The following is a 25,559-nucleotide window of genomic DNA, read 5'->3' on the forward strand; positions in this document are numbered from 1 at the left end:
CCCGTCAAATTTGCAAGCAAAACACCCAAAGAACAATCAATCTTCTGTTCCAATTGGGATTCTCAATCAACGAGAAAAAATCAAGTCTCGTTCCAAGTAAAACCAAATAGCAATGCACTTGCTCGGGATGATGGCTTCATGCATTTGCCTAGTTCCTCACGTACTGTTGTGCATGCGCCCAATGCAAGAGTGGTTAGCGAACAGTGGTCTCAGGCAAGCGGTCAGTGGGACGATCTAGTGGTGGTTTTGCTAACCCTAGTTCAAGCGCTACGCTGGTGATAAAAAAGGAAATCTGTTAAAGTGGTAACCCATTTCACAATCAGGCAGTGCAAGCGATAATTGCAACAGACGCCTCCCTCTCCTGATGGGGAGCCCATTACCTCCACCACACAGCCCTTGGCCTGTGGACTCAGATCACATCAACCCTTTAGAGCTACTAGCAGTACTCCAAGCCCTACAAGCCTTTCAGGTGCATCTAACAGGTCATACAGTGCAAGTCCTCACAGACAGCACCACTGCAATGTTTTACATTAACAAGCAGGGGGGCACACACACTCCAGGTCTGTCCAGACTCGCCCAGAACATTTGGAAGTGGGCACTCAAGTGGAACATGTTACTAGAATCCCAACACGTTCCAGGGGAACTCAATTGTCTAGCACACTATCTAAGCAGAGATCCCCTACCCGAAGAACACGTGCAACAACTCAACAGTTTTTTAGACTAAATCTTTTCCCTCTAGGGCTATCCTCCTTTAGACTTATTCGCCACAGGCCAAAACACACAATGGCCAGTCTTTGCATCCAGGTTTCCCCAACCCAGATCCAAGGGGGGAACGCCCTATGGATGAACTGGTCAGGGAAATTTGCTTTTCCACTGACACTGCTCCTTAGCAAAATAGTACACAAAATGCACCAGGAACAAACAACTCTAACCCTGGTTGCTCCAATGTGGGCAAGACAACCTTGGTTTCCCCCATCTGCTCAAACTGGCAATGTGCAACCCAATCAAGCACTCGTGCCCAGTCAACATGCTCACCAAACACGGGGGGGCAACGCTAAACGCACATCCTCAATATATGAACTTGGCAGCTTGGCTCCTGAAGTCATATTTTGGTCATTTAAAACTACCTCAAAGGTGTATGGAAATCCTCCAGTCCCTGTTGTTAAGGCTTTCATGGAGGGTGTAAAGGGACTTCACCCTCCACCCCCATTTCTGATCCCCACCCAGGGTGGGATCTCAATGTGGTACTCTCAAATCTCATAGGTCCTCTCTTTGAGCCTATGCACAAATCCTGCCTTTAACACCAAACATACAAGACAGCTTTTCTGGTGGCCATCACCTCAATAAAAAGTCAGTGAGCTACAAACTTTGTCAGTGCAAGAACCTTTCTTTGTTATCCACCAAGACCATATGGTACTAAGAACACCCCCTAGGTTTTCTCCTAAGTTCATATCCAGGTCAACCAATCCATTGGACTACCAGCTTTCTTTCAAAATCCTTCGAGATCAGCTGAGAAGAACCTACTTACACTAGATGTAAGGAGGGCGGTTCTTTACTATGTAAACGAGACAAAACCGCTAAGAAAAACAGACCAACTGTTTGTCTCCATAGCACTTTGCAGGGAAGGTGATCACGTTTCTTAAGACGCCATCTCCAGATGGATAGTGAAATGCATACAGCTCTGCTACTCCCTATCAAACAAAACTCTGTCTTTCACACCAAGAGCTCACTCTACCAGGGGACAGGAGCTACCTTGGCCTTTATTGCAAACGTCCCTCTGCATTGACACTCCTTCTAAAGCAGATTCACAGGTGGGACAAGCAGTGCTAAAACATGTATTTGCTGATGTACTTTCTCATAACCCACCATCTTCTCCAAACACTGCTCGCTACTCTATGCATAGTATATGATCTAAGCAGGTCCACAAGCCTCAGAAGGGATACATTACTCACCATAATTGTATTTCTGATGCTTCATGCTGCCTCATGTCAGAAACAAAACAATCTGAGGGTGTTGACGCGTGAAGGATCATGGGTACAGGAGAAATCATACTAGGGATAGCATCACTGGCACGCCCTGTCGATGTTCCTTTTCGAGTTTCGAAAACAAAAAATGTAATACTTCGCGGCTACCACTAGATGTCATCCACAGCATGTGAATCTAATAGATGCTGTTAGGGAGAATTCTCAAAATGTGCCAATTCCTCCCACCATAGAGCCATCCAGCTCTTTTGCTAAACTTTGGGACTTTGAACTTTTTAAATCAATGTGTTTTACTCTGGTGTTTTCTTTAGTTATGGAGTTTTAGACCACTCCATAGGCATCATCTTTTAATTTGTCACACAGCACCCTCCGTGCAGTGACACATGGAAACCTTTTCAGGCTTTCCCAAAGTTTAAATACCTTCTCTGGGATAAACTACTGTTTCCCAGATAAACTAAAGTGAAATTGACTTTACTCGTCTTTTAAAATTCCTAGACCCAGCCCACCCTGTCTTACAAGAGAGTGCTGGAGGGGTTACCTAGTATCCCCTGTGGCTAGATACTCATGTAGAGGTCAAATGCTACCCTCTCGAAATGGCTGGTGGCAGTGGTTTTACAACAAACTACCGTGATTTTTGAAAACTGCGAACACCAGTAGTGTTAAATCGCGGGAGCCATGTTTTTCAAGACGGCGCTGAGTCCCCTTTGTTTAAACAGGTCCCGGTCTTCTTTTTTCAGTTTCTTTTTGGAAAGGTCCTTCTAGAGTTTGTCTCTGCGCGCCAAACCAGGTTCGGTCGCTTTGTTCCTTCGCCTTTGGCGGGCTTCAGGACTGAAGACACCCCCTGGCGCCCGAGTGTCTGGGGTGGGCAGGAAGTGAGGGAGGTGCCCGAAACTCCCTGTGCTTGGTCTCCTAGGAGACCCAAATGCACTCTGACGTGATTGGCTGGCTGGCTGACTGTCCGGCAAGGACAGCCACGCTGCTGGGTGAGTGACAGCTAAGCTGGAATGAATGGGAGAGAACTGAATAAAAGGCGAGTCTCTCGGCTTGGAAGGCAGAGTCGCCCACTGGAACGAAAGAACCTAAGACGAGCTTGAAGAGGATGGCAGCTGCAACTCCTGGACCGTTGGTTTGCCCGGTGAAGACCTGCTGCAGGTCTGAATCTCTAAGTTCATCTCGACAGAGAAGCCCTGCGAGGACGACTTCTCCCTTTGAGTTAGTGGGACCAATCAACTCGACACTAGGCCACCTGCATACCGTTTACGGAGCGGGTTGTATTTTCCTCAGAGTGCTGCAGGAAACCGAATAACCAGGGAGAGGGACACCAGTTTGTGTGCTTGACTACAGCTACCGGAATTGAAGATTTGCCAGTGCCAGCTTTTTGATCAGTCCCAGTGCAGTGCAGGAGTTTCCGACATCCACCCTCTTGTAGCCACGACTGAGGCCCAGCAACAGCGAGAACTGCCAGGAACAGAAGTCTTCAGCTGCATCTTTTTCTTCATTTGTAAGGTACTGTGAAACGAGACTGAGAGTTCTTACCTCTCGCGGTGAAAATGCTTGAAGCTTTGGCAACTAGCAGGCCTAATCAGCTTGTGACCCAACATATAATTCTTCTCGTTACAAACTACTTCTGAGAACTTATACAGAGACTTTACCGTTAACTTACCAAAACCGTTTTTATCCTATCCAAGACTTTAGCCCATTGACATTGGCCTAGCCTATTGAATTGACTCTTCTGGTGAAAGTATCTACACTGTCTAAGAAACATGTAATTCTTTTATGTTCTGAACCTATTCCTTTTTGCTCCTCCTTCAAAGTATTCTGAATGCCGTTTTGCTCCTCCTTCAAATTGGTCTGAATGCCTCAAAACTTTACGAGTATAGTACTGAAGTGTATTTGTGTGTGATATTTAACTGCCTCCTTCTAGTGAATGTTTTATAACTGACTGTTGAATGAATTAAGTGTTTAACCAAGAAACCTTGCGTGTAAGCGTTTATTTGAACACCTGTGATTGTAGACCTCAGTGTAACATCATTAAAGCTCACATTCCCTCTTGAGATAAGCCTGGCTGCTCACCTCCGCTACCAAAAACTGTGTAGTACAGACATACCAAAGGTTGGTTTTGCTTACACCTGTAGTCATAGTTGTGTGTAGTGGTCCCAAAGGGTACTGCATACAAACTCTGCCTAACAGATGCAAGCATCCGAATTAGGGTTTCAGTGAGTAGTGTATCCCATATAAATAACAGGAACAAAAAAAAACATTCCTTGTCAGGTCAATACTCTATACTTACATTCTGCAGATCGGCCAAGGGTCCCGGTATTGTTTACCCCCACCTACCACCAAATCGGCCACTTGACATTCGTGCTGCAGGGGTGCCCCTGCGGGGATCGGGCAAGATTTTATCTAAGGGGGCTCCTGATGACCGTCTTTTATTCACGCATGATTTTTTTGTTATCCACGGGTCACCTCTGCAGTCTTCGAGCTTGCGACGACGGGAAGATACAATTCCGGCGATACTGGCCAGCCATCCTCTGCTACCATGTGTAATGGAAGGTTGGGAAAGCCAAGCCCTAAGCAGACCAGGTAGCCGGGAAATCCCAGGCCCAATAAACAGAAGAGTCAAGATAAATGAGAAAGGCCTGTTTTATTGGGCTATTATATAAAACGGGGACAGCCATAAGTAATAATCCTCAGAGCTCTCAGCTTTGTCGAGCATGACCAAAAATCAGAAAATGTGTCATCATTGACGTCCCATCAGTATCTTGATTACAAAAAACCTACGAGCTATGGGGATTGGTTAAGGCAATTGTATACATATGGAAGCTATAAGGGTTGGTCTTCTCATTGATGATACTTTATCTGATGGCTCCACCTGTGACCACCTCTAAATTGATAATGGAGAATATATGTTGTTTGTTTGCCTCTGGATTGGGCAGTGCATTTACTTATGGGATATCGTGAAATGAGGCTAAGGATGTATTGCATTGGACTTCACCAGCCTTGATTACTTGGCGGGTCATCAACACATGAGTAACTTTACCGGTAGGGGGAAGAGATATGAAGAGAGCACTTTTAAAACTTACCATCTCTAATTCTCTAGGCCATGAGCCAGGGCCTCCAGCTTTGAACTTAACCTTCTCCCGTATCATAGTTTGGAGAACTTTTAAGGAGTTGCTGGCAGGTGCATTCCTGCATCTTGCCTTAATGAATAGACACTGTTTTTAACTCTAGGTCACGTGTGGCAAGACCATATTTTGAATCATTCTGCTTGCCTTTTACTGTAGTGTTCACGTATTTGTTGTGTGTTTTGACTCTTCCTGTCCTCTATAGATTTGTTAGAGCTGCTTTCCTTGAATATTGTCTCCTAATTAATGAGCATCTGGTCTTTTGATGAGTTGTTCTTTCTGCACTCCATCTAAGAGAAATGTTTCCGCCCTTGGACATTATCTTCTTTTCTCCTTGTTGCCGGCACAAAACTCCCCTTTTAAATGGATTGTGTCCTCCCACATATTCCTCATCTTTGACATTCAAGCCTGCTTGACGCTTGCTTCAGATTTATTTTTTCATAGGGTTGAGCGCCTTTCAGCGTCGAGTCTTGGTCCTCGATGGCCTCCGCAGTGTCCCTTGTGACGACGATGCTGGTATATGAAGCACGTGCATTGACCGTTACCAAAGTCCTTTTTTTCGGCATTGCTGCGTGCTTCGGAGCTACTCGCCTCAGTGAAATTTTCAATACGTTTGTCTACATATTCTTCGAATATAGTCCTCTTCCCAGAGAGGCTTCAAGCGGTGTTCAGAGCGAAAATGTCCCTCATCGCATCTGGGGTCTGGCCACAAAGTCAACAACTGTGGCTCATGTCAATCCATGACTGTCAATGCCTTGTAGGAAAGGAAGGGAAAACATGATGCAGGTCTAGTTCACAACACTCGTCCTCTTCTCATAGGAAGAGTCCCTAAGAATTTACCAGGCCTAGACTATCCCAGGGATATTATATGGCGCTGTTTTATGGTGTCCAAATGATTGCACTGCGATTCAACTAGCAGAAAATACATTCTTGAAAGCATTGTTGGGCCTACCCTGCAACGTGCCAACTACCCCTGTGGCATGTGAATTTGGCCTTATCGAGAGCCAATATGCCATTATGATGCAGCCATTGTTTTACTGGCTGCATATTTGGAACAACAGAGCTTGGCTTGTTCAGGGAGGGTTTGGAGGAGGTTTTTGCGACGTTAGGTGGCGGGAAGCTTCCTTGGCTTAAGCATGTAAGAACTATGCTTTTTAACATTGCATTGGGGGATCTTTGAAATAATCCTACAAAGTTGGGTTGTGGCTATAAGGCAGTACTTAAGAACAATTTTAGAGAATGGGTGTGGTGTAAGATGATTGACAACTGCCTAAAGGGGGAAAAAGCATGGATTTACCTGCTGCTTAAGGACGTCTGGGGGTCGGAGGTATATCTGGACCTCCAGATGTCAGCAAAATTAGAATCTTGGTTGCCAAGTTCCGTTTAGGTATAGTCCCACTGGCCCATGAGTCCTCTAAGTGGAAGAGTGTCCTTTGTTCCTCACCCGCATGTCCCCTCTATGTGGGAGGGCGTGAGGACGAGGTGCATCTTTTCTTTTTTTTGCAAGGCCCACTCGTTGGCAAGGAGGCGTTGGTGAGCTCCAGTTTGGAGCGACCTGGTGCACTTCCCAACTCCGTTAGCCATCCATGCTTTGAAACGCTGTACCCTCCCCGAACATGTGGTGTTGGTCTCAAAATTCCTGAGAACTGCATTCAGGAATAGAATGTTGGGGTCTATTATGCGTGCAAAATGGGAAAACGATAGTCTGGGTGGGTCGTATGTAAGCAGTCAGTGGTTTTACTATTGTATGTTAATTTTAACCCCATTTTTTTATTATCTTTGAATGAGAATAATTGGATATTTATGCATTGTGTTTTATGCATTGTTTGGTAAACTGTACTTTGATGGTGGCTTGTCTTTCGAATAAAGTCCTACTACTACTACTACGAGTAAAAAACGATGACATAGATCCTCGTCGTCGTCTTCCTCTCCCACAAAAATCTCTTTTCCAAAAAAGATCTCGACTCTGGTGGAATTAGAACACTTCCGTTTGAAAATGCTCAGTTTTCCAGAGGCAAGCTCCTCAGAGTGCCCCTCTGAGGGTGTCTGAGAAAGAAAGCCACCCCTCAGCGTCTATTAAGACCAGTAGGGAGTCTTGTGTGTCTACTTCTCGTGTGCCTCAAGGCCCGGGAAGAGGGACTCCTCGACACAAGTTGAAGGAGTCTTTCTCGATGCACAAGAAAGAACCTGTCTGTCCCCTCGAAGCATTCATCTTTGGTTTCGAAGCCTTCTTCAAAGGTATCGAAGCAGTTTGTTTATCGACTGACCCTTTTGAGGCATGTAATCCATCGAAGCATGCTAAATTGTCGGCCCATTCACTGACTGCTTTGAGGAAGTTGTAGAAACCTTCAGCGCCTTCAACACCTTCAGCTTCGTCTGAGCATTCAGCGCTTCCCAAGACTGACAAACCTATGTCTGATATATCTAAGTGTTTTAGACCCGTTCCTCGACCTGATTTCTTCAGTCATATGGGATCACTCTTTGAGGAAGATCAGCCTCCTTTTGGGTATGAATATGGGACACCAAATGTCAGAGGAGTTGATCTCTGAAAAATCTGGTGGATACTCTAAAGGGGACCAGTAGCTGGGAAACCGCCAGAGACAGAGTTTGGTAACCCAGAGATGGCTGGTCAGGCTGACCCCTCATACAGAGCTGTAATTTGTAAAGTGGCTAAGTATCTGGGGTGGTCCAAACCCGCGGCTGGTATGGAGACTGATAACCTCACTAATATTTTAGACAGTGGTCCGGTTAGGGAGGCTGTTACCATTCCATGCAGCCTTAAGAGTAAGGATTTTGGAAAACTGCCTAAAACCAGACTCTGTTCCACCGGTTAACAAATTGTTAAAGAAATACAGAACGGCTTCTGTGGACCCTCCTTTTTTGAACAAGCACCCTACACCTGAGAGCCTCGTGGTTCAAGCAGCAGTAGATTCGTCCAAAGCTGTAGTTTACTCTTCTCCAGCAGATGAGGATAGAAGAATTGATTCTTTAGAAAAAAGAGTATTTAGTGCAGGGAGCATAGCTTTAAAATCAGCTAATTCTACCAGTGCATTAGGGAAGTACACTTGCACCATTTGGGGTGTAGCTGCTCTTGTAGCACAACACATTCCAGAGGGAGAAGTAAGAGAAGTGTCTTAAGCTTAATGCAGGATAGAAAAGACGCCATGAGGCAGTTGTTGCAGTCCAGCCTGGATACAGTGGATTCAGTAAGCAGGTCCATGACTGCCAGTACAGTGCTTAGGCGCACGTCTTGGCTGAGAAAATCTGGATTTTCTGCAGACCTCCAGGCACGTTTGCTTGACATGCCATTTGACAGGACTTCCCTGTTTGATGAGAAGGCTGATAGTAGCCTGGAAAAGCAGCAAGCGTCTCGAGCTGCAGCTAAATCATTAGGGGCGGTAATCGATGCAACCTCAACCTTCAAATCAAGGATGGAAAGGATGTCCTTTTCGTTACCCCCTACCCCCCATCTGGAAGAGGTTGATTCTCACAAAACGGCCAAGAAGAGCCCCTCGTGGAGGTAGGGGAGGAAGAGATCCCTGTTCCACACACGCAGAGTTAGCCTCAGCTGCAGGTGGTACAGCAAAATGACTCCCTCACCCACAGGTCTGTTGTAGGAGGCTACTGTCATGTAATCTCCGGAGTTGGCGAAGGATAACTTCGGACGCATGGGTGCTACAATCTGTAGCAGACGGTTATGGTCTTCCATTTCTAAAATGACCTCCCAATTGCCCCCCAAACTCCAGATGAATCTTGATTCCAGATCCGCTCCTCAAACAGGAGGTTCTCATCCTGTTGGAGAAAGATCTAATAGAATTGGTACCTGCAGCGAAGAGAAACCTGGGTTGGTACTCTCCCTACTTTGATACCCAAGAAGGACGGAGGAGTGCGACCCATCTTGGACATGAGATGCTTGAACAAGTCACTCAGGAAGGACAAGTTCAAGATGGTAACTCTTGCCCCGATCCTTCAGGCCCTTCGACTCCAGGATTGGTTGGTGTCATTGGACCTTCAGGATGCTTACTTTCATGTGCCAATACATCAGAGGCAAGCAGTTGCTGGTTCTCATTATCAGTTTCGGGTACTGCCATTCGGGCTCACCTCAGCCCTGAGGTTCTTCACCAAGCTTAAGCAGTGGTGGCAGCAAGTTTAAGGAGGGAAGGGATACACATCTACCCCTACTTAGACGACTGGTTGATCAGGGCTGGTTCTCCGGAACAGTCTCTGAATCATTTCAGTCATACCTGCCACTTCCTCCACGAGCTTGGCTTCTCCCAGAACTTCTAGAAGTCCCACTTGTCACCTTCACAGAAGCTTCAATTCATTCCGCCTCTGGAAAAGCTTCACCACCCGACTCAAGGGCTCAACACCTCTTGCAGATGGTCCAGAAATTGTGCCCAATGTCTTCAGGCCTATCACTGCCTAAGGTTGCTCGACCTCATGGCATCCTGCATTTATCTGGTGCCAGAAGCCTGTCAATTCTCCGGCAGAATGACGTACCTTCTGCAGGTTCCGACAAAGGTCGCCCAGGATCTACTGTGGTGGTCCAGCCGAGAGAATGTGATGAACCCTTTTGGCAACCATGCCCTAAAACAACAGTTGTGACAGACTCCTCCCTCACAGAACGGGGAGTGCACATGAGAGATCTTTCAATAAGCAGACACTGGTCTCAGTCGGAGGCCAGACTCCATATAAACCTTTTGGGGGCTGAGGGAAATCAGGCTAGTGTTGATGGTCTTCTTGCCCTCAATACGGGGAAGAGTGTCCTGATAATGACGGACAACACAGTGGCCATGCGCTACCTCAAAAAGCGAGGGGGTGTAGGGTTACTGCCCCTGTGCAGCGAGGCAATGCAGCTCTGGTTCTGGGCACTGAGAGAAGAAATCACTCTTCTGGCAGTTCATCTAGCCGGAGAAAAGACCATGGCAGTGGACGCTCTGAGCAGGCAGAGCACGAACTCCCATGAGTGGGAACTAGCTCATGAAGTCCTTCTGGAGATCTTCGGCCTTTGGGGAACCCCTCAAGTGGATCTGTTCGCGACCCGTGTCAACCGGAAGTGCGAGCTGTTCTGCTCAAGGGAATTGCCCCAAAGAGGAGCTCTACGAGACGCGTTCTTGTGAAATGGAGTTTCCACTGCTGAATGCGTTTCCGCCAGTCCCCATGTCATCAGGTGGTTGAGAAAGTTCAGGAAAACCATGATCCTCATAGCTCTGGATTGGGCCAGGTGAAAGTGGTATCCGGACCTTCTGGAAATAGTCTTCCCCAAACAGGACCTTGTCTCGCAAGAGGAAGGTTGCATTCTTCACCCAACGATCAGGACTCTCAATCTTCATGCCTGGTGTCTGAAAGGGTGAACTACAGAAATTGGGACCTCCCAGAAGACCTAATGGAAGTGTTTCTTTCAGAAAGGACGCCAGCAACTAAATCCCTGTACTGCTGCCGTTGTAATAAGTTTCTCAGCTGGTGCAGAGAAAAGAGACTTGATCCTTTTACATGTAGACTTCCCCAAGTTCTGTCTTTCTTGCTCCACCTGACTCATTCTGGATTGCAAGTTGCCACGGTGAAGGGCTACATAGCGGCACTATCAATCTTCAAAAGATCTCCAGATGAGGGGTCATACTTCAAAGTGCCGATTTCTGAAGGGATTAACCAATTTGTTTCCGCCCACTTACTTCATAGTGCCATCAGGGGATTTTAATCTTGTATTAAGAAGTTTTATGGGAGCTCCATTTGAGCACTAACATTCGTTGGCCTCTGAGGATGCTCACTATGAAAACGGTCTTTCTAGTAGCTATCATGTCTGCCCTTAGGGTAAGTGAGCTACAGGCCTTATCTTCCAATAAAATGTTTGCATCCTTTTCAAAGGATTAAGTAATTTTAAGAGTTGGGTCATCTTGTCTTCTGAAAGTTGTCAGTTTCATCTAGCACAACGTATTGTACTGCCATCATTTTACCCCCTACTCATCCATCTAAACAGGAGGAGAGACTACATCGTCTAGACCTGAAAAGGGCACTAAGCTACTACATTACAAGAACTGCAAGTATTCAGCAAGATGATCAGCTTTTCATCGGTTGTGCTGGCCAAAGACTGGGCATGGCAGTGACAAACAATATCTAGATGGATTGTAATGTGTATAAGAGTGTTACTCCTTAACTAGCAAATATTCGCCCGTAGGTTTGAGGGCGCATTCTACTAGAGTGGTAGCTGCTTCTTCAGCTCTGGAAAGAGGTGTGCCGGTGCGAGACATTTGTAGAGCGGAAACCTGGATGTCGCTTCACACTTTCAGTACATTTTACTGTGTAGATTCTTTTTCAGGAGAGGAAGCCAAATTTAGCAAGGTTGTCCTCTGTAATATTAACAAATAAGACAATTCTTGGCACCCACTGCCTAACGCAAAACTGCTTTGGGAGTCTATCAAAGATGAGAAATACATGGAAGGACACAATCCATTTGAAGAACAAGTTACTACCGGTGGTAACTTTCTTTCGACTGGATGTTTCTCCCACTTATTCCTCATCGCCCACCCATCCATCCCCTCTTGCCTGATTAGAATTTTCTGTGTCTTACTCCTTCCTTTCTCGCAACATCAAGGTCGTCTCCTCCTATGACACAGACGGAAAAAACGAAGAACTGAGTTAACGGTCGGCGCGTGTGCTTCATGTACCAGCGTCAACGTCATGAGGGACGCTACAGGTGCCATCTAGGACCAAGACCCGAAACAGCACGACATTCGACCCTATGAAAAAGAAAATCCAAAGAAAGCAGACTTGAATGTCAAAGATGAGGAATACGTGGAACGAACATCCAGTCAAAAGAACTTTTCCACGGGTAAGTAACTTGTTCTTCTACTGTAATCCTAGCAGGGGTTGAGCAGCTGGCTTCTGTATTGCTCAGCCCAGTGATTTTGGCTAATTCAGCAGGTCCGTTCTGTTTGTGGGCTCTGCGTCTCCCCTAGGCCTTCCCTTCATTTGACTGTAGCCTCGTCGTCCATTTTGTTTTATATGGCCACTCATTCTTGTAGCTTCTTTTTACATTTTAAGCAGGCTTTTCTGTGTATTTCTCGTGCGTCTTGCGTTGCAGCGTATAAAGTGTATGTTTTCTAAACTATTGGGAGCAAGTATATCTTTCATGTCCAAGTGCATTCTTACCTATTCACCAGCATGGGGTCTGGCATGGATTCCCATGCTCATGAATATTGCCAGTCGTCAGGCCGGCAATCCTCAGTAAAATAAAGTTTCACTTTCACTTACAAACTGTCTTTCTCCTCTAAACCAATCCCTGTACTCTGGGTCATACTGCTCCCAGCCAATGACTGCTCTCCCCCTAAGCCCTATCTTAAGATTTTTACTGCACCTTCAAGTGTTGGGAGTCCTCGAGTTTTGCTCCAAGAGCTATTCTACGGTTTTCATGCTTTTTCGTGGAGAGCAGGTTTATGCCTAACCAAGGACCGGCCAGTCCGAAGAGCGGGCTTCTAAGTCATTTGTGGATGCTCCATCCGTGGGGGCCCAAGACAAGACCAAGCACTGCGAGTCCGCTTCCGTTGGGGTCGCCGCACAAGCAGGTCCCTCGATGGGCAGGGCGCGATCAACGTCACCATCTGCCTCCATCGCCAGCCATCTATCAAGCTCCTCCTCAAAAAGTAAGTCACCTAAGCTGCGGAAGAAGTCCGAGAAGCCTAGGGTGGAGTTAGACGGCCGACCTACCCAAGAAGGCCCAGGCGGCACAAGAGAGATCTTTGACGATTGAGCTGGTGGCGGCAATTCTCTCGAAAGCCAAAGGGACTGACCCTGTGAAGGTAGCCCCTACTGCGCCCAGGTTGTCCCTGCCCCCGAGGCGGGATGCCTCAGCCGGGGCAGTGGCAAAGTCTGCTGGCACACCGGAGAAGAGGATGCCGTACCCTTCAGGGAACAAAAAAAGTGGGGTGGGGGAGCGTGAAGTCCCAGGCCAGCCACAGCCCATACCCCAAGACATGGATGTTTCATCCGCGTACGACGTGGACAGGGAGTGCCTGCACACAGTCATGAGGATGGCGGCGACGACAGCGCAGGCCCTAGTATGCCCCCCCACGCCTGCTCAGCCGAGAGATGTATCCCTGGACATACTTTCAACCCTACACACGCTGGTGTAAGAATTCCAGAAGAGGGATGCCGCAGGCACCAGTGGCTCCGGATCTGCCTCTGGCTAAAAAGAGGAAGCGCCATCTGATGCCCTCCCCTTGTTGGACCCAGGAAGGGACACGCCGACGCCGGACAATGATGACGACATTGTCTCGGCGGGTGGATCGCCGCAAAAGAGGGCGTCCCCACTGGATGAGGCGGGGTCATTTTATGTCATGGTCGCCAAAGCTTCCGAGCTTTTCAAGCGGTCAACTGAAGAGAACAAGGAGGGCTTCCTATACCAGAGGCGTGAGGCCAAGAGGAAGACCATCATGGCAGTGCCCCTCCTGGACGACTTGTGGGCTGAATGTCTAGCCCTCGTGAAGAATCCTTGTTCGGCCCCGGCCAAGTGGGATAGGCTCAAGGAAAAAGTACTGGGTGCCAGAGTCTGCACCCAAGTGCCTACGGTCATGTCGTCCTCCGTCCCTCCGGACAGCGAGGGGATGAAGCTGGACGCCATAAGGAGGAAGGCCCCCTACTCTGCAGCGTCGACCATCAAGTCAGCCAATGCATTGGTGATCCTGACCAGGTACGACAGGGAATTGTGGTACAAGATGGCCCCAATTCTAGAGTTCCTACCCGAAGACAAGTGGGTGGAGGCGATCGCACTCCTCCAGGAAGGTGAAGTGGCGTCGGACCATGCCAAACCCAGTGGCCCTGGACATCGCTGGCACAGGTTTCTGGCAGATGGGGAACAGTGTCTGTCTCGGTCATCAAGGCTGGCTGAAGGCCACCAATTTCCGCCAGGAGGACCAGACGTGGGTACTGGACATGCCCTTTGACGATAACCTCTTCGGGAAGGCCGTCGATGAGTCCTTGCAGGCCATCAAGACAGATACGGCTCGTGCCCGGGGTACTCCAACAGCACTGCTCTTCCTTTCGCGCCTCTGGCAGAAAGTCAGGCAGATCGATGAAAGGTTTTGGTGGAGGTTCCTCGTACCGTCAGCCCTCCTGGTCCATGACCCTGGAGGCCTACAGAGGCAGTTCCAAGGCTTTCGGTGGAGGTGGTCAGCACTGTCGTCTGCCCCCAAAGTCTGGTTGCAGGTGCCAAAGCAGATAGCAGGACTGAACCGGCCAGGATGTCGGCCCCAACCCATGCACCCCAGTGGGAGGCCGGCTGACTGGATTCGTCAGTGAGTGGGAAAATATCTCCACCGACAGACGGGTGATGCTGCTCTCGCCCACTGACATACCCTGGAGTTTCAGCAAAAGTGTCCGCGGATCCCTCCTGTGAGCCGGCAGGAGCAGCACATCCCTCAGCTCCTGCAGGAAGTATGGGTCATGCTAAAAAAAAAGGGCGATAGAGCTAGTTCCAAGATGACTCCGGGGCTCCGGAGTCTACTCCAGATACTTCTTAGTCAAAAAGAAGACTGGGGGATGGAGGCCCCTTTCTAGATCTGCGGCATCTCAACAAGTACCTCAAGTCCCAAAAATTCATGATGGTCACGTTGTAGCACATGCTCGGCCAACTGGAGGAAGGATACTTCTTGACGTCGCTGGACCTGGAGGACTCCTATTTCGACGACCCCATTCACAAGAAGCACCGAAAGTTCCTTTGTTTCGTAGTGCAGGGACGGCACTACCCGTTCAAGGCTCTCCCCTTTGGCCTGAAGTCGGCCCCCAGGGTGTTCAAAATGCCTGGCACCAGTGGCGGCCCATCTACGTCAGTGCTGCTCGGCATGATGTTGTCTTGTATCTACCTTATACGGCTCTGCAGGCTGCAGATGCGACCTTGTCAGGAGTTCCTGGGCGCTCGCTGGATACAAGTGTCCGGAAGCTTCGCGGACAAGATCCCTCTCGAGTTCCGTCGGGTGGTGAAGTGGCAGGGCGTACACTCCAACATTGCCGGAGGCACAGGCTTTCAAGCCCTCTCCCCCCCACCGGGAGACGGTCACCACAGATGCTTCCTTTGTGGGCTGGGGAGCCCACACCAGACGTCTGCACACCAGAGGCCTGTGGCTGCTGGAGTATAAGGATCTCCACATCAATATACTGGCGCTGGGGGTGGTTTTCTGGGCCCTCAAATCATTCCTTCCATCCCTGAGGGGAAAGGTGGTCAGGATCTTCACAGACAACATCACCACGATGTTCTATATCAGGAAGCATGGGGGCACTCGATCCCCAGCGCTCTCCAAAGAGGTGCAGAGCTTGTGGCATTGGGCTGTCAGCCTAGGGATGTTCCTCATCCCCTTTCACCTGGCTGGAGTCGAGAACACCATTGCTGACTCCCTCAGCAGAGAGTTGTGCTCCTGCCACAAGTGGAAACTTCGGCAGGACCAGGTGGACTGCATCTTCAGCAAGTGGGGCAGGCCACAGAACCATCTGTCTGCGACGGCGGCGAACTCCAAATGCAAGAAATTTGCCAGCAGGTTCCACCAGCCGAGGGGCATGGGGGATGCGTTCCCCTTCCCGTGGGAAGGCCTGTTTCTTTACACGTTCCCCCATCCCCCCCGTTGCCTCTCCTTCTGCGAGTCATCAGTCAACTCAAACAGTGCTGATGCAGGATGATGCTCACCCTTGCGTGGCAGAGGAAGATTTGGTACCCAAACCTTCTCCGCATCGTCTCCGGTCAAGCTGCCAGTGGTCCCGGATCTTCTCACCAGAGAAGGAGGCGCAATCCTGCATCATGACCCAGGATCGCTGAACCTGAGCGCTAGAGTTTGGAGGATATGAGTTGCCGGCAGACTACAGAGAGGTCCATGCTTAGGCCAGAGCGTCATCAACCCTTAAATGCTGCTGTCACAAGTGGAAGCGTTTTGCCACGTGGTGCCGGTCGCAGAAGATCACCCCTCTGACCGTCACGGCCCAGCAGATTCTTCCGTACTTGTTGTCCTTGGCCAAGGCAGGACTGGCTCACGCCTCTATCAAGGTGCATCTGGCGGCAATCTCCCGCTACACCAGGTCTTCAGGAAGATCTCTTGGGTCCCACCGTCTTGTCAAGGAGTTCCTCAAAGGACAGGATCTTCAAAGGACTGTTTCGATATTTCCCACCGGTGAAGGCTCCTGCCCTGGTGTGGGTACTCAACGTGGTGTTGACAAGGCTAATGAATGCCCCCTTCGATCCTATATATCAGGCCTCTCTCAAGTTCCGCTCGTGGAAAACTGCTTTCCTTGTACCCATCATCTCTGCCAGGAGGGTGGGTGAGATCTAGGCCCTATCCTGCAAACAGCCATACCTGATGTTCCACAAATCGAGGCTTGTGCTACGGACGCACACCTCCATTCATGCCAAAGGTTCTGTCGGAATTCCACCTCAACAAGCCTTTGGTGTTACCTGTGATTTTTCCGAAGCCTTCGTCACCGGCAAAAAGGGCCTTGCACTCGCTGGACGTTGCTCGTGCTTTGAAGTTCTACGTGGCTTGCACAAAGAGTTTTCGGTTGACGTCTCAACTGTTCGTGAACTTTGGTCCTGTGAACCATGGGAAGGCATTGTCCAAGGCTTCCATCTTCAGGTGGCTCTCCGGCTGTATCACACTGTCATCGGTTGGCAAACCGACCTCTGCCCGGCAGTCTGAGAGCCCATTCCAGCAGAGCGATCGCTGCGACAGCAGCATTCCTGTCTGGTGTGCCCCTGCTGGACATCTGCAGGGCTGTTACGTGGAGGTCTACGCACATCCGCACGAGGTTCTACTGCGTCGACGGATTCCAGAGGAGTCCAGAGTCAGCCAAGCAGTGCTACGCAACCTGTTCGCTTGAGGTGAGTCTGTTCCAGAGGTGAGAGTATTGTTTCTGTTGAGCCTTGCCACCTCCCATGATTGTGTATTGTTGTACTGCTATGTATTCTTTATTCATGAGCATGTGAATCCGTGCCAGACCCTATGCTGGAGAAGGAACAAGTTACTTACCTATAACTATTGTTCTCCATCATGGGTCTGGCATGGATTCACATGCAAACCCTCCCTCCTACCCCTCTGTGGCTCTGCTTGGTCATTCTGCCACTTTACGTGCAGTCATTGGCTGGGGGCAGTATGACCAAGAGTACAGTGATTGGTTTAGAGGAGAAAGACAGTTTGTAAGTGAAAGTGAAACTGTTCTTTCTTTTACTGAGGTTTCCCGGCCTGACGGGGGATATTCATGAGCATGCAAGTCCATGCCAGACCTATGCTTGAGAACAATAGTTACAGATAAGTAACTGGTTTCTTGTTTGCGTAGCTTAATGGTGGATATATATCTGCTTCGTGTCTAATGCGTTTCATGTGTCGGCTTCAACAGGGACGTCATTAACCTTGGCACCCTGGTCACACCAGGTTCAGTTCTTCTTGATTCTGCACGTCCGCCTCCTCTCTGATTACTTCAGGAGAAGACCGGTACGGTTGTCTGAGCAAATACTGCCTTTTACTTTCATGATACGGCGGTGGGAAGGGGAAAGGCTCCTTGAATGATGCTCTCCTGACATTCTTTCAATTTAGGCAGGGGGAGGGGCTGGTGCTAGAGATGACATTAATCTGTCTCAACAGCATCACCTGTGCATTTGACAACTTTGACAGTGTATGCCTTCCTTTGTTCTGCCGCCCAAGGTTTACAGGTTTCCCAGTACCCCCATCTGACTTTTGAGACGCTCATTCCCCAGATAGGGTTGGACTTCTAAAGACAAGGCTTTCCTAGAGGAGTCGGTTTACCAGTATTGCTAGTTCAGTAAATGTCGGTTAATGAATGATTTGCTAACCTGAAACTACTCTTGTACTTACCTGATTATCATCTTAAGGTCTGCTGTTGGAAATGAGTACTGCTACAGCAAATCTCTAGTGTGCATATCTATCTGTGTGAACTGTTTTTACTTAACTGAATTTTTTTAATTTAACATTGCCTCGTATATATAATAAGCATCATTTTATATTTGCAGTCTGTGTTTCCGTGACTATACGTGTGCTCAAAGGTCTTTACACTCAACTAAATTCCTACTCCCTCCTAGAGTAAGCCTGGCTGCTTGTCCATTGCTACCAAACTGTTTGGGTAGTTCAGGGCATACCTAAAGCGTTAGAGCCCTGAACACTTAAGAGTGAGTCTTCTTCAGTCCTACCATAGGTGGACTTCAGTAAAACGCACTAACAAATCGTCTATTCATAGGAGTCTGAAGGGGAATCCTCAGGGTAGAGTGCATCTTCGACACAGTAAGACGGCTAGATGAATAGGATTACCGTCAGCGTTTTGGAGGGGGCAAAATCACTGTCACAATTACAGACGTACTTTGACAAACCCAATGGTATCCAGGGTCTATAGAAGGTAAAGTGAGAGACACTTTTATTTCATACGTTGTCTATTACAGGATCAAGATGGATGAAATGAAATGTTTGCCGAAATGGTATAAAGCTTAACAAGGTTGCTTGAAGAGCACCATTTGGAGCCTCTTTTGAAACTGAAATTTCTATGCAAGTAAGGGATTGCTGTTAAGGTGCCTTGCTGTGAGTTATACTGCTTAAGAAAGCCACCGGTTTATCCATGGCTCCAGGAGTGGTGTGGATTGTGGGGCTGATACAAGGTGGGAACTGGGGTGCAGGAGCCCCTTTTATGTTCTTCTGTTGGTAGCTGACAATGTAGGCCTTTACATTTGTTGCCATGCATGGTGGGTTCACGATTTCAAAACTAAAGATCGAGGGATGAAAAGTTTAGAATTAATCTTAAGCAGGTATTACCCTGGGCATCCCTCCAGACCATCGTAGCTTCACATTACTGCGATGACCAGTTAGCCTGAAACATGCCTGCAGCTGCTTGTGGTCTCATGCAGAAGGGATGTGACCAGCTGATCAAGCTGGACTGCCCCTTTTGGGGTTGGGAGGAAGCCTAATGTGCATATGGTCTTTACCGTTCTTTACTGGCATGACTGGCTGAAAAACACAAGTCTGGAGGGTGTCTCAGACAATGCCAGTGCTTATGCTTTATTAAGGACCTTTAGGCCATCAACCTTCAGTTTTGCTGGAGTTCGCGAGTGCACCTGGTTGCTTTGAGTCCCTTGATGGAGGTAGCGGGACACTGACACCCCTGATCACTTGGGTCTCGTTGTTTGCATAGATGTTTTCCTTTAGGGACTGATTATTGAGTTATGTTGCCATATAGCCAGAGTGTGCTGAACACCGCTTCAGATCAGCGCTTGACCTGCAGAAAATCACCAAATGTCATGTGTCTTCCCTACAGGAGCGGCCAGTACCTTCTGAGTGGCAATACCGAGGGAGTGGTATCCGTTTGGGACACAACCTTACCTTCAACGAGCACCAAAGACCGGGTCTTGCAGCCCATGCTACAGTTCCAGGCCCAGCAGGACTGTGTCAACGGAGTCAGGTGATGAAGCGTGTGGGGCTATACCTCACTTTGGTTTAAGCGGGTGGTGAGCGAGTGATGAAACTGGTCTGACTCCTGTGCCAAGAAGTGAGTCTGAAGAAAGGCAATACAAGTGACTGGTAGATCAGTGGGTTAATGCTCTAGACGATGCATGATGAAGTCCCTGTTCATCCTTCATAGGTTGATATTGGCCCAACTCCATGGTACTCGACGTGACACCTATGTAAAGCAATGGAAGCCTGCGGGCCTGAAGCATGTACTTCACCTTTATCATGTGCTGTTTAAGTGTGTAGTGTCTGAAAGACTGGATGAAGAGAGAGTTGAATAAGGGGTGAGCTATTAACATATGTAGTTTATTTTATCCTTTGATGTTCTACTCCGTAGTGTGCTGCAGTCAGATATAGGAACCCTTTAATAGTGCACATGCAGCATGTCCATAACGAGAACAAACTGACAGAAAAGGGCAACTGTCTCCATTTTCCCAGGTGTGCTGATAGGTGTTCAAGCAGTGCTGCCTTTGCAGCTCAGACTGCTGTCTTTTCATATTGTAAATGCAAGACAACAAGTAGAGTAACGCAAAGGCACGTGTGCTACAAAGCCATGCAGTGCCAAATGATGTGTGCAGCCAGGACTTCACATGGCGCCACTTTAAAGCAACTAAAGAGTATTTTCCGGGCCATTTTACAGTCGCCAAGTGTTCTAGCGGACAAGTGGACAAGGGGGTTCCTGTTTCCTGGCGCTCTAACTACTTCGAATGGTTAAGGGAACAGCAGGCTCAAGGGAGTTGTTTAGGGTCCCCCAATTTCTGCGATAAGTTTGGGGCCTTCAGTGCCCCAGATAAGATGGGCGTATTTGTTATTTTTTATAAAGTTAGAATATTTTTTATAATGTATTTCTTTCCACCTAGTTATGCATACAGATTAAAAGATGCATGTTTACTTCTTCCGGTCACGCACTAATAATGGCAGTTTCTACACTGTGGTACTTTGTGCACTGCTCGTCTAAACCTATCCATGAAGCTGTGTGGGTGAAAGCAGGGGAAGAAGGTTGTGTCAGTTTCCCATTTTTGTTGGGAGTTTCTTTAATCCCTATTATTTTTTTTATTTATTTATTTATTTATTTTTTTAGAGTATTTGCGTATTTTTAGGGAGTAAAAGTGGCCAGTACACCCTTATCCTAATTTCACAACCCACAATGTGCTGCTAAAAGTCATAGTTCTTTAAACCTAATTAAAAGAGACTACATTGTTGCAAGTTATAGATGAACAAGCATTTGTCCTGATTATGACCATTTGTGTTAACTATTTAGTAGTATTGATTGCTTTCATTCAGTCTTCCTCCAGGGTTACAGAATGTCTATACCAATGTTCTGCCATGTTCTTCAACAGCACAATAAAGTAGCATAGCAAAGGGAAAGCCACAGACCCAGGCTCTTTCCCTCGAAGGGTCTTCCCTTCCACAGTTATTCACAAAGATTTTTATCTTTACGATAAATCTTCCTGACCTGTGTCAACCCCAGAACCTTTTGCTTGGACTTGGTAATTATTTTACGCTGTCCCTAGGTGAGTGGGAATCGTTGTCCCCTCTCACCTGGTCTTTTACTCTTTTTATGGGAGACCTTTTTTATGTCTCTACATAGTGCATGATTGGAGTTGTAGTTTCCTATAACTTTGGACTGACTGGAATGTACTATGGCAGCACACATTTTATTTCTTGGGTGAACTACTGCCCCCAAAAACTAAAGTGGGATTTCCTTCCCCTTTTCATTGATGTAAGTGAGCCAGCACACCCCACATTATGTGGAGTGCTGGGGGATACAATGTATCCCCTTTCTTACTTACCTGGTAACCTTTTTGTTATAATTGTAAGTTTACTTGAATGGCGGGTGGCAGCAGTTTTACCTTAGTGACCTTTTAGTGTTCTTACTCGCAGGCAATTAAATCAGCCTTGGTAATGCACAGAAGGGCCACCATTTTACTAGAATGGGAGCCTCCTTCTTTTTTCAGCATATCTAGTTTGTGTGTCGTTTCTGAGGTCTTCCCCTTCCATTCTAGGTGGGGAGTTGTCTTTGGCAGGAATACTTTGTATTCCACGCCCAGGCTCCCAGAGTGTCTGAGACGGCAGGAAGCGAGGGAGGAGTCCAAAACTCTGTAGCCCTTTGTCTTTCACCTGGCCTGTAAGGAACCAAGTCTCAATGGGAGGCTGGCTGTTCTGATTGGACAGCTAGACTGGCCATTTCTGAAAACTGCAGGAAGAGATTGGATAAGTTGTGCTGTAGTTCCTGATAAATACTCTGTACCTGAAAGCTGCTGACAAGTAGACCACTGGAGCTGAATCTGAAGAGGAAGATGAAGAAAAGACCTCTGTAACATTCCAGAGACCAGCGATCTTGCTGCGTAACCAGAGCCTGATGCAACACTTCCCTTCAATCGACCAAGGGGTCCCGAAATGCGATGACTCCGTGATGCACTAGTCTCAAGAAGACCTGCATTTTGAGCCATCCCCCCGACGTGCTGCGATCTTACTGGGCTGCAAACCGCCAATACCCTGGGACGTCTTGTGTGGTGTATGCTCGTCCGAATCCGTCTGAAACTTTGGTGGACATCTACTGGGTCTCCAGAGACCAGATTCATATCCCCAAAGTTCCCTCCCCAGAGTGCGGGAAAGCAAATACGATCAGCGATATTCTTTGTTCACCTGGCTGCTGTTAAAAGGTGCCAAATCCACAGAGCCACGAGAATCTGTGGAGAAACCTTTGCTGGAAGCCTCCTCTGACTGCTGCTGCAAGTGCCCATCCAGTGTCCAGTTCTTTCGTGTACAGAGCAAGAATCGGGGGACCGGGTCCTGTGCTGCTGCACGCTGATTGCATCCACTCCGAAGCTTTTCTTTTCTCCTAGTTCTGCGTGGGCTTGGGTAATACTTACCTTTAAGTCTGGTGTGCATCCTGTGGGTGATTTGTGTGGTTGGGAGTTTGCCCATTCGACTTTCCCAGATCTAATACTGGAACACATATAGGGAGCCTTCTCTGAAGTCCCTGAACACTTAAACTCTGAAAGTAAATACTGAACCCTATCATGACCTGCCTCTGCTGCCTCTGAGAGAACTCATGCAATAGACTAGGGAAGGACTGGATAAGAAAAGGAATCTTCTGCCTTCAAAGTATAATAAGTGTAAAAGTACTTGCGTGTTAAAGAAGTTAGTGTGGTAAATGTATCTCTGTGAAAGAAGTTACAATGTGTCATTACGTTTATGCTTACCTTTTGAGTTGCATTGTACCCCTCTAAAACATGTGTAAGTTGCTTTGCTAACTTTGAATGCTGTTCCCTGTTAGGGAGAATTGTAATTTATGTGCTAATTCCCTTCAACCTTAGAGACCAGACCCCGAGCTCTTTTGCTGGACTTTAGGACTTTTTTAATTTTAACCCTGGAGTGAGTGAGACCTTTTTCTCATTGTCTCGTGTTTTGATCTAATTTGGATTGTGGGTTTCCTCTGTTTTTGTGCCTGACAAACTCCAGAAGCATCTACTTTTTCTATGGTGACACACAGCACCCTAGTGCAGTGTCACAGAGAAATCCTTTAGATTTTTCATAAGTTTTAAATACCTTTTTCTTGTGTGAACTACTGTTCCCAAGAATAGTAAAGTGAAATTGACTTTACTTGCCTTTACTCCTACTCCCGTCCCCTTTCCTCCATACTGCATGGGCGTCCCTCCCTAGGGGCGGGAGACGGAACCTTTTTCACCAGAAAAATCATCTTCCCCTTTAAATTTAGATGCGCATGGGGGCACGGCCCTATGTGCATGCGCTCGCCCACCGGCGCCACTCCCCAGTCCTTTTTTTCCGCGTTGACAGGAACAGACCGCTTTCACCAGCGCTCCTGGGTTAGGCCTCTGGCTAATTCATGCGATCTTTTTTTCTCTTTTCAATTGTTAGGTACCTCTTTGTCCTCTCTTGCCACGCTCCCCGTTAACCCGCATGTTGACGACAGCTGGCTTCTGCAGGTGACCAGCCTGCAAGGGTCCCTTCCCAACTTCCGACCCCCACGCTCTTTGCCTCTGCTGCCTTGGCCCAGACCACGGCTGGGACGGCTATACCGCATGCAATGCTCTGACACCGCGCACCCTCAAGACCAGACTAGCCAGGTGGCGGGAGCTCTTCGGAAGGTCGCCTCCAGAGGATCTCAAATCGTTTGTGAAGCAGAAGACCAGGCCCAAGATGGGTGCACTGTTCTCCTTCGCACCCTGCAATGGCAACTCCTTCCCAAGGAAGCATGCTTGCAGGAGGGTTCTAACAGGTCCTAAGACCAGCACAAGCACCAAGGCTGCTCCAGCTACAGGCCAACAAGTGGAGGGGTCGCAAGATCCTACCGTTGACTCTGCTGAGGGTCTGCAAGGTTCTTTTACCGGGTCCCAACCCGAGGGGCTATGCTCTAACACCAGACTCATGGATGAGGGGGCGCCTGTACGCACCACTACCGGCTCCGCAGCCGAGGGCGCTCCGCCTCCCAGGCCCTGACCTGAAGTGCAGCGTAGGCCTCAACCTCCTCCGATTACTGGAGGAAGCCGGTCCCAGTGCAGCGAGTACCATGATGCAGGCACATGGCATACAGCAAAACAAAATGGGCGCCGGGTCAGACCAAGATGGCGGCTCACCTGACGCAGTCTCCCTTTGGGGACCAGGCAGGGAAGCGAGTTTCCATGTGGGAATGGTCAACGCCTGTCACCTGGTCCACAGCATATCCATTCGCTTCATAGGGCAGACACAACACTCCCCATACAGCGAGACAGGGCGTGCTTAGGTCTCAGCAACCTCAGGGCCCCACCCCTATGCCTATTCCATCAGGCACTCCTCCGCCCTGTGAAGACGGGTTCTTTGAGACATTCTTTGCACTCATGAGGTCTCCACAGATGGGTACCATCCTCAGGGATGTGATCAGGGACATGCTCCCTCCTCTCCTGTACAGCCGCTAGCACCCACAACCATGCAGCCTCTGGTTCCAGCGCACCCCCCGGCGCGCTCCGGCACCCGTCACTACAACCCCGGTTCCCATGCCTGTACCAGTCATGGCAGCCCGACCACACTGCATTAGCAGCCTCCGGCACTGGTAATCCGTACGCCACAGCTTCCTGCACCCAGCACCCCTCGGCTCCACCGGACCAACAGGACACAACTGTGGACACAGATGAGGATCCTGACACCATCAGCCAAAGCCTTTCATTAACGTCTGGAGGGCCTGGCTGAGTATTTAAGACTCGCACAGCCAGAGGTGGAACAACCGGAGGCGGGGGTATTGGCAGATGTTTTCACTCTACGCCCCACGGCTAGAACGGGAATCCCACTGCAGAAGGACGTAGTGGCGCTAGCCAAAAAAGGATGGCTCAAGCCACACTGTACCCAGCCTACCAATCGGCGTCTCTATGCTAGGTTTAGTCAAATGGAAGGGGGACCCCTCTTACTGTCTGCGCACACCAACCACACTCTTCGGTGATGGCGGCAGCATCACTGTACTCTAAGCCTCAATTGTCCTTGGCAACATCGGCCTCGGCAGTCCTGGGTAAGGAAGAGAAAATCTTGGAGGCATTTGGGAAGAAGATCTATTCCAACGCCACACTCCATCTGCGCCAGTCCAACGCAGATGCCATGCTGGCGGCGGTCAACCAGAGGCTATGTCTGGAGATTGGTGACTTCCTATCTTATACAGAGTCAGGCTCGCTTCAAAGCTGGACTGGCTGAACCCAAAATAGTGGCGCAGGACATAATGGAGTCCGCGGTGGCTCACATTGATACCTCAGGTCGTGCCATCTGTATTGCTACCAACATGAGAAGGATGGCTTGACTAAGGGTGACTAGGTTCAACCCAGATGTCCAGGAGCAAATACTGGACCTTCCTTTTAAGGAGGGTGATCTGTTCCATTCAACAACGGATGAGGAACTCAATACGAATCGCTCGGAGACTGCTAAGTCGTTTTCGATCTTCACCAAATCCACTCCTAAGACATATAGCCAAGCGCACCAGCGCT

General features: G+C 48.5%; 1 protein-coding gene across 1 annotated transcript in view; it reads left to right on the forward strand.

The window, feature by feature from the left end:
* Nucleotides 1–25,559, forward strand: part of WRAP53 (WD repeat containing antisense to TP53) — a 322,488-nt gene that overhangs the window by 233,702 nt on the left and 63,227 nt on the right. Inside the window, exon 10 of the mRNA XM_069646235.1 lies at nucleotides 19,397–19,540. Within this exon, the coding sequence (XP_069502336.1) occupies nucleotides 19,397–19,540 (144 nt within the window). The remainder of the gene's footprint in view (nucleotides 1–19,396; nucleotides 19,541–25,559) is intronic.

This window comes from Ambystoma mexicanum, chromosome 1p, assembly GCF_040938575.1.
Source record: "Ambystoma mexicanum isolate Mex_15411 chromosome 1p, UKY_AmexF1_1, whole genome shotgun sequence".
Classification (NCBI taxonomy): Eukaryota; Metazoa; Chordata; class Amphibia; order Caudata; family Ambystomatidae; genus Ambystoma; species Ambystoma mexicanum.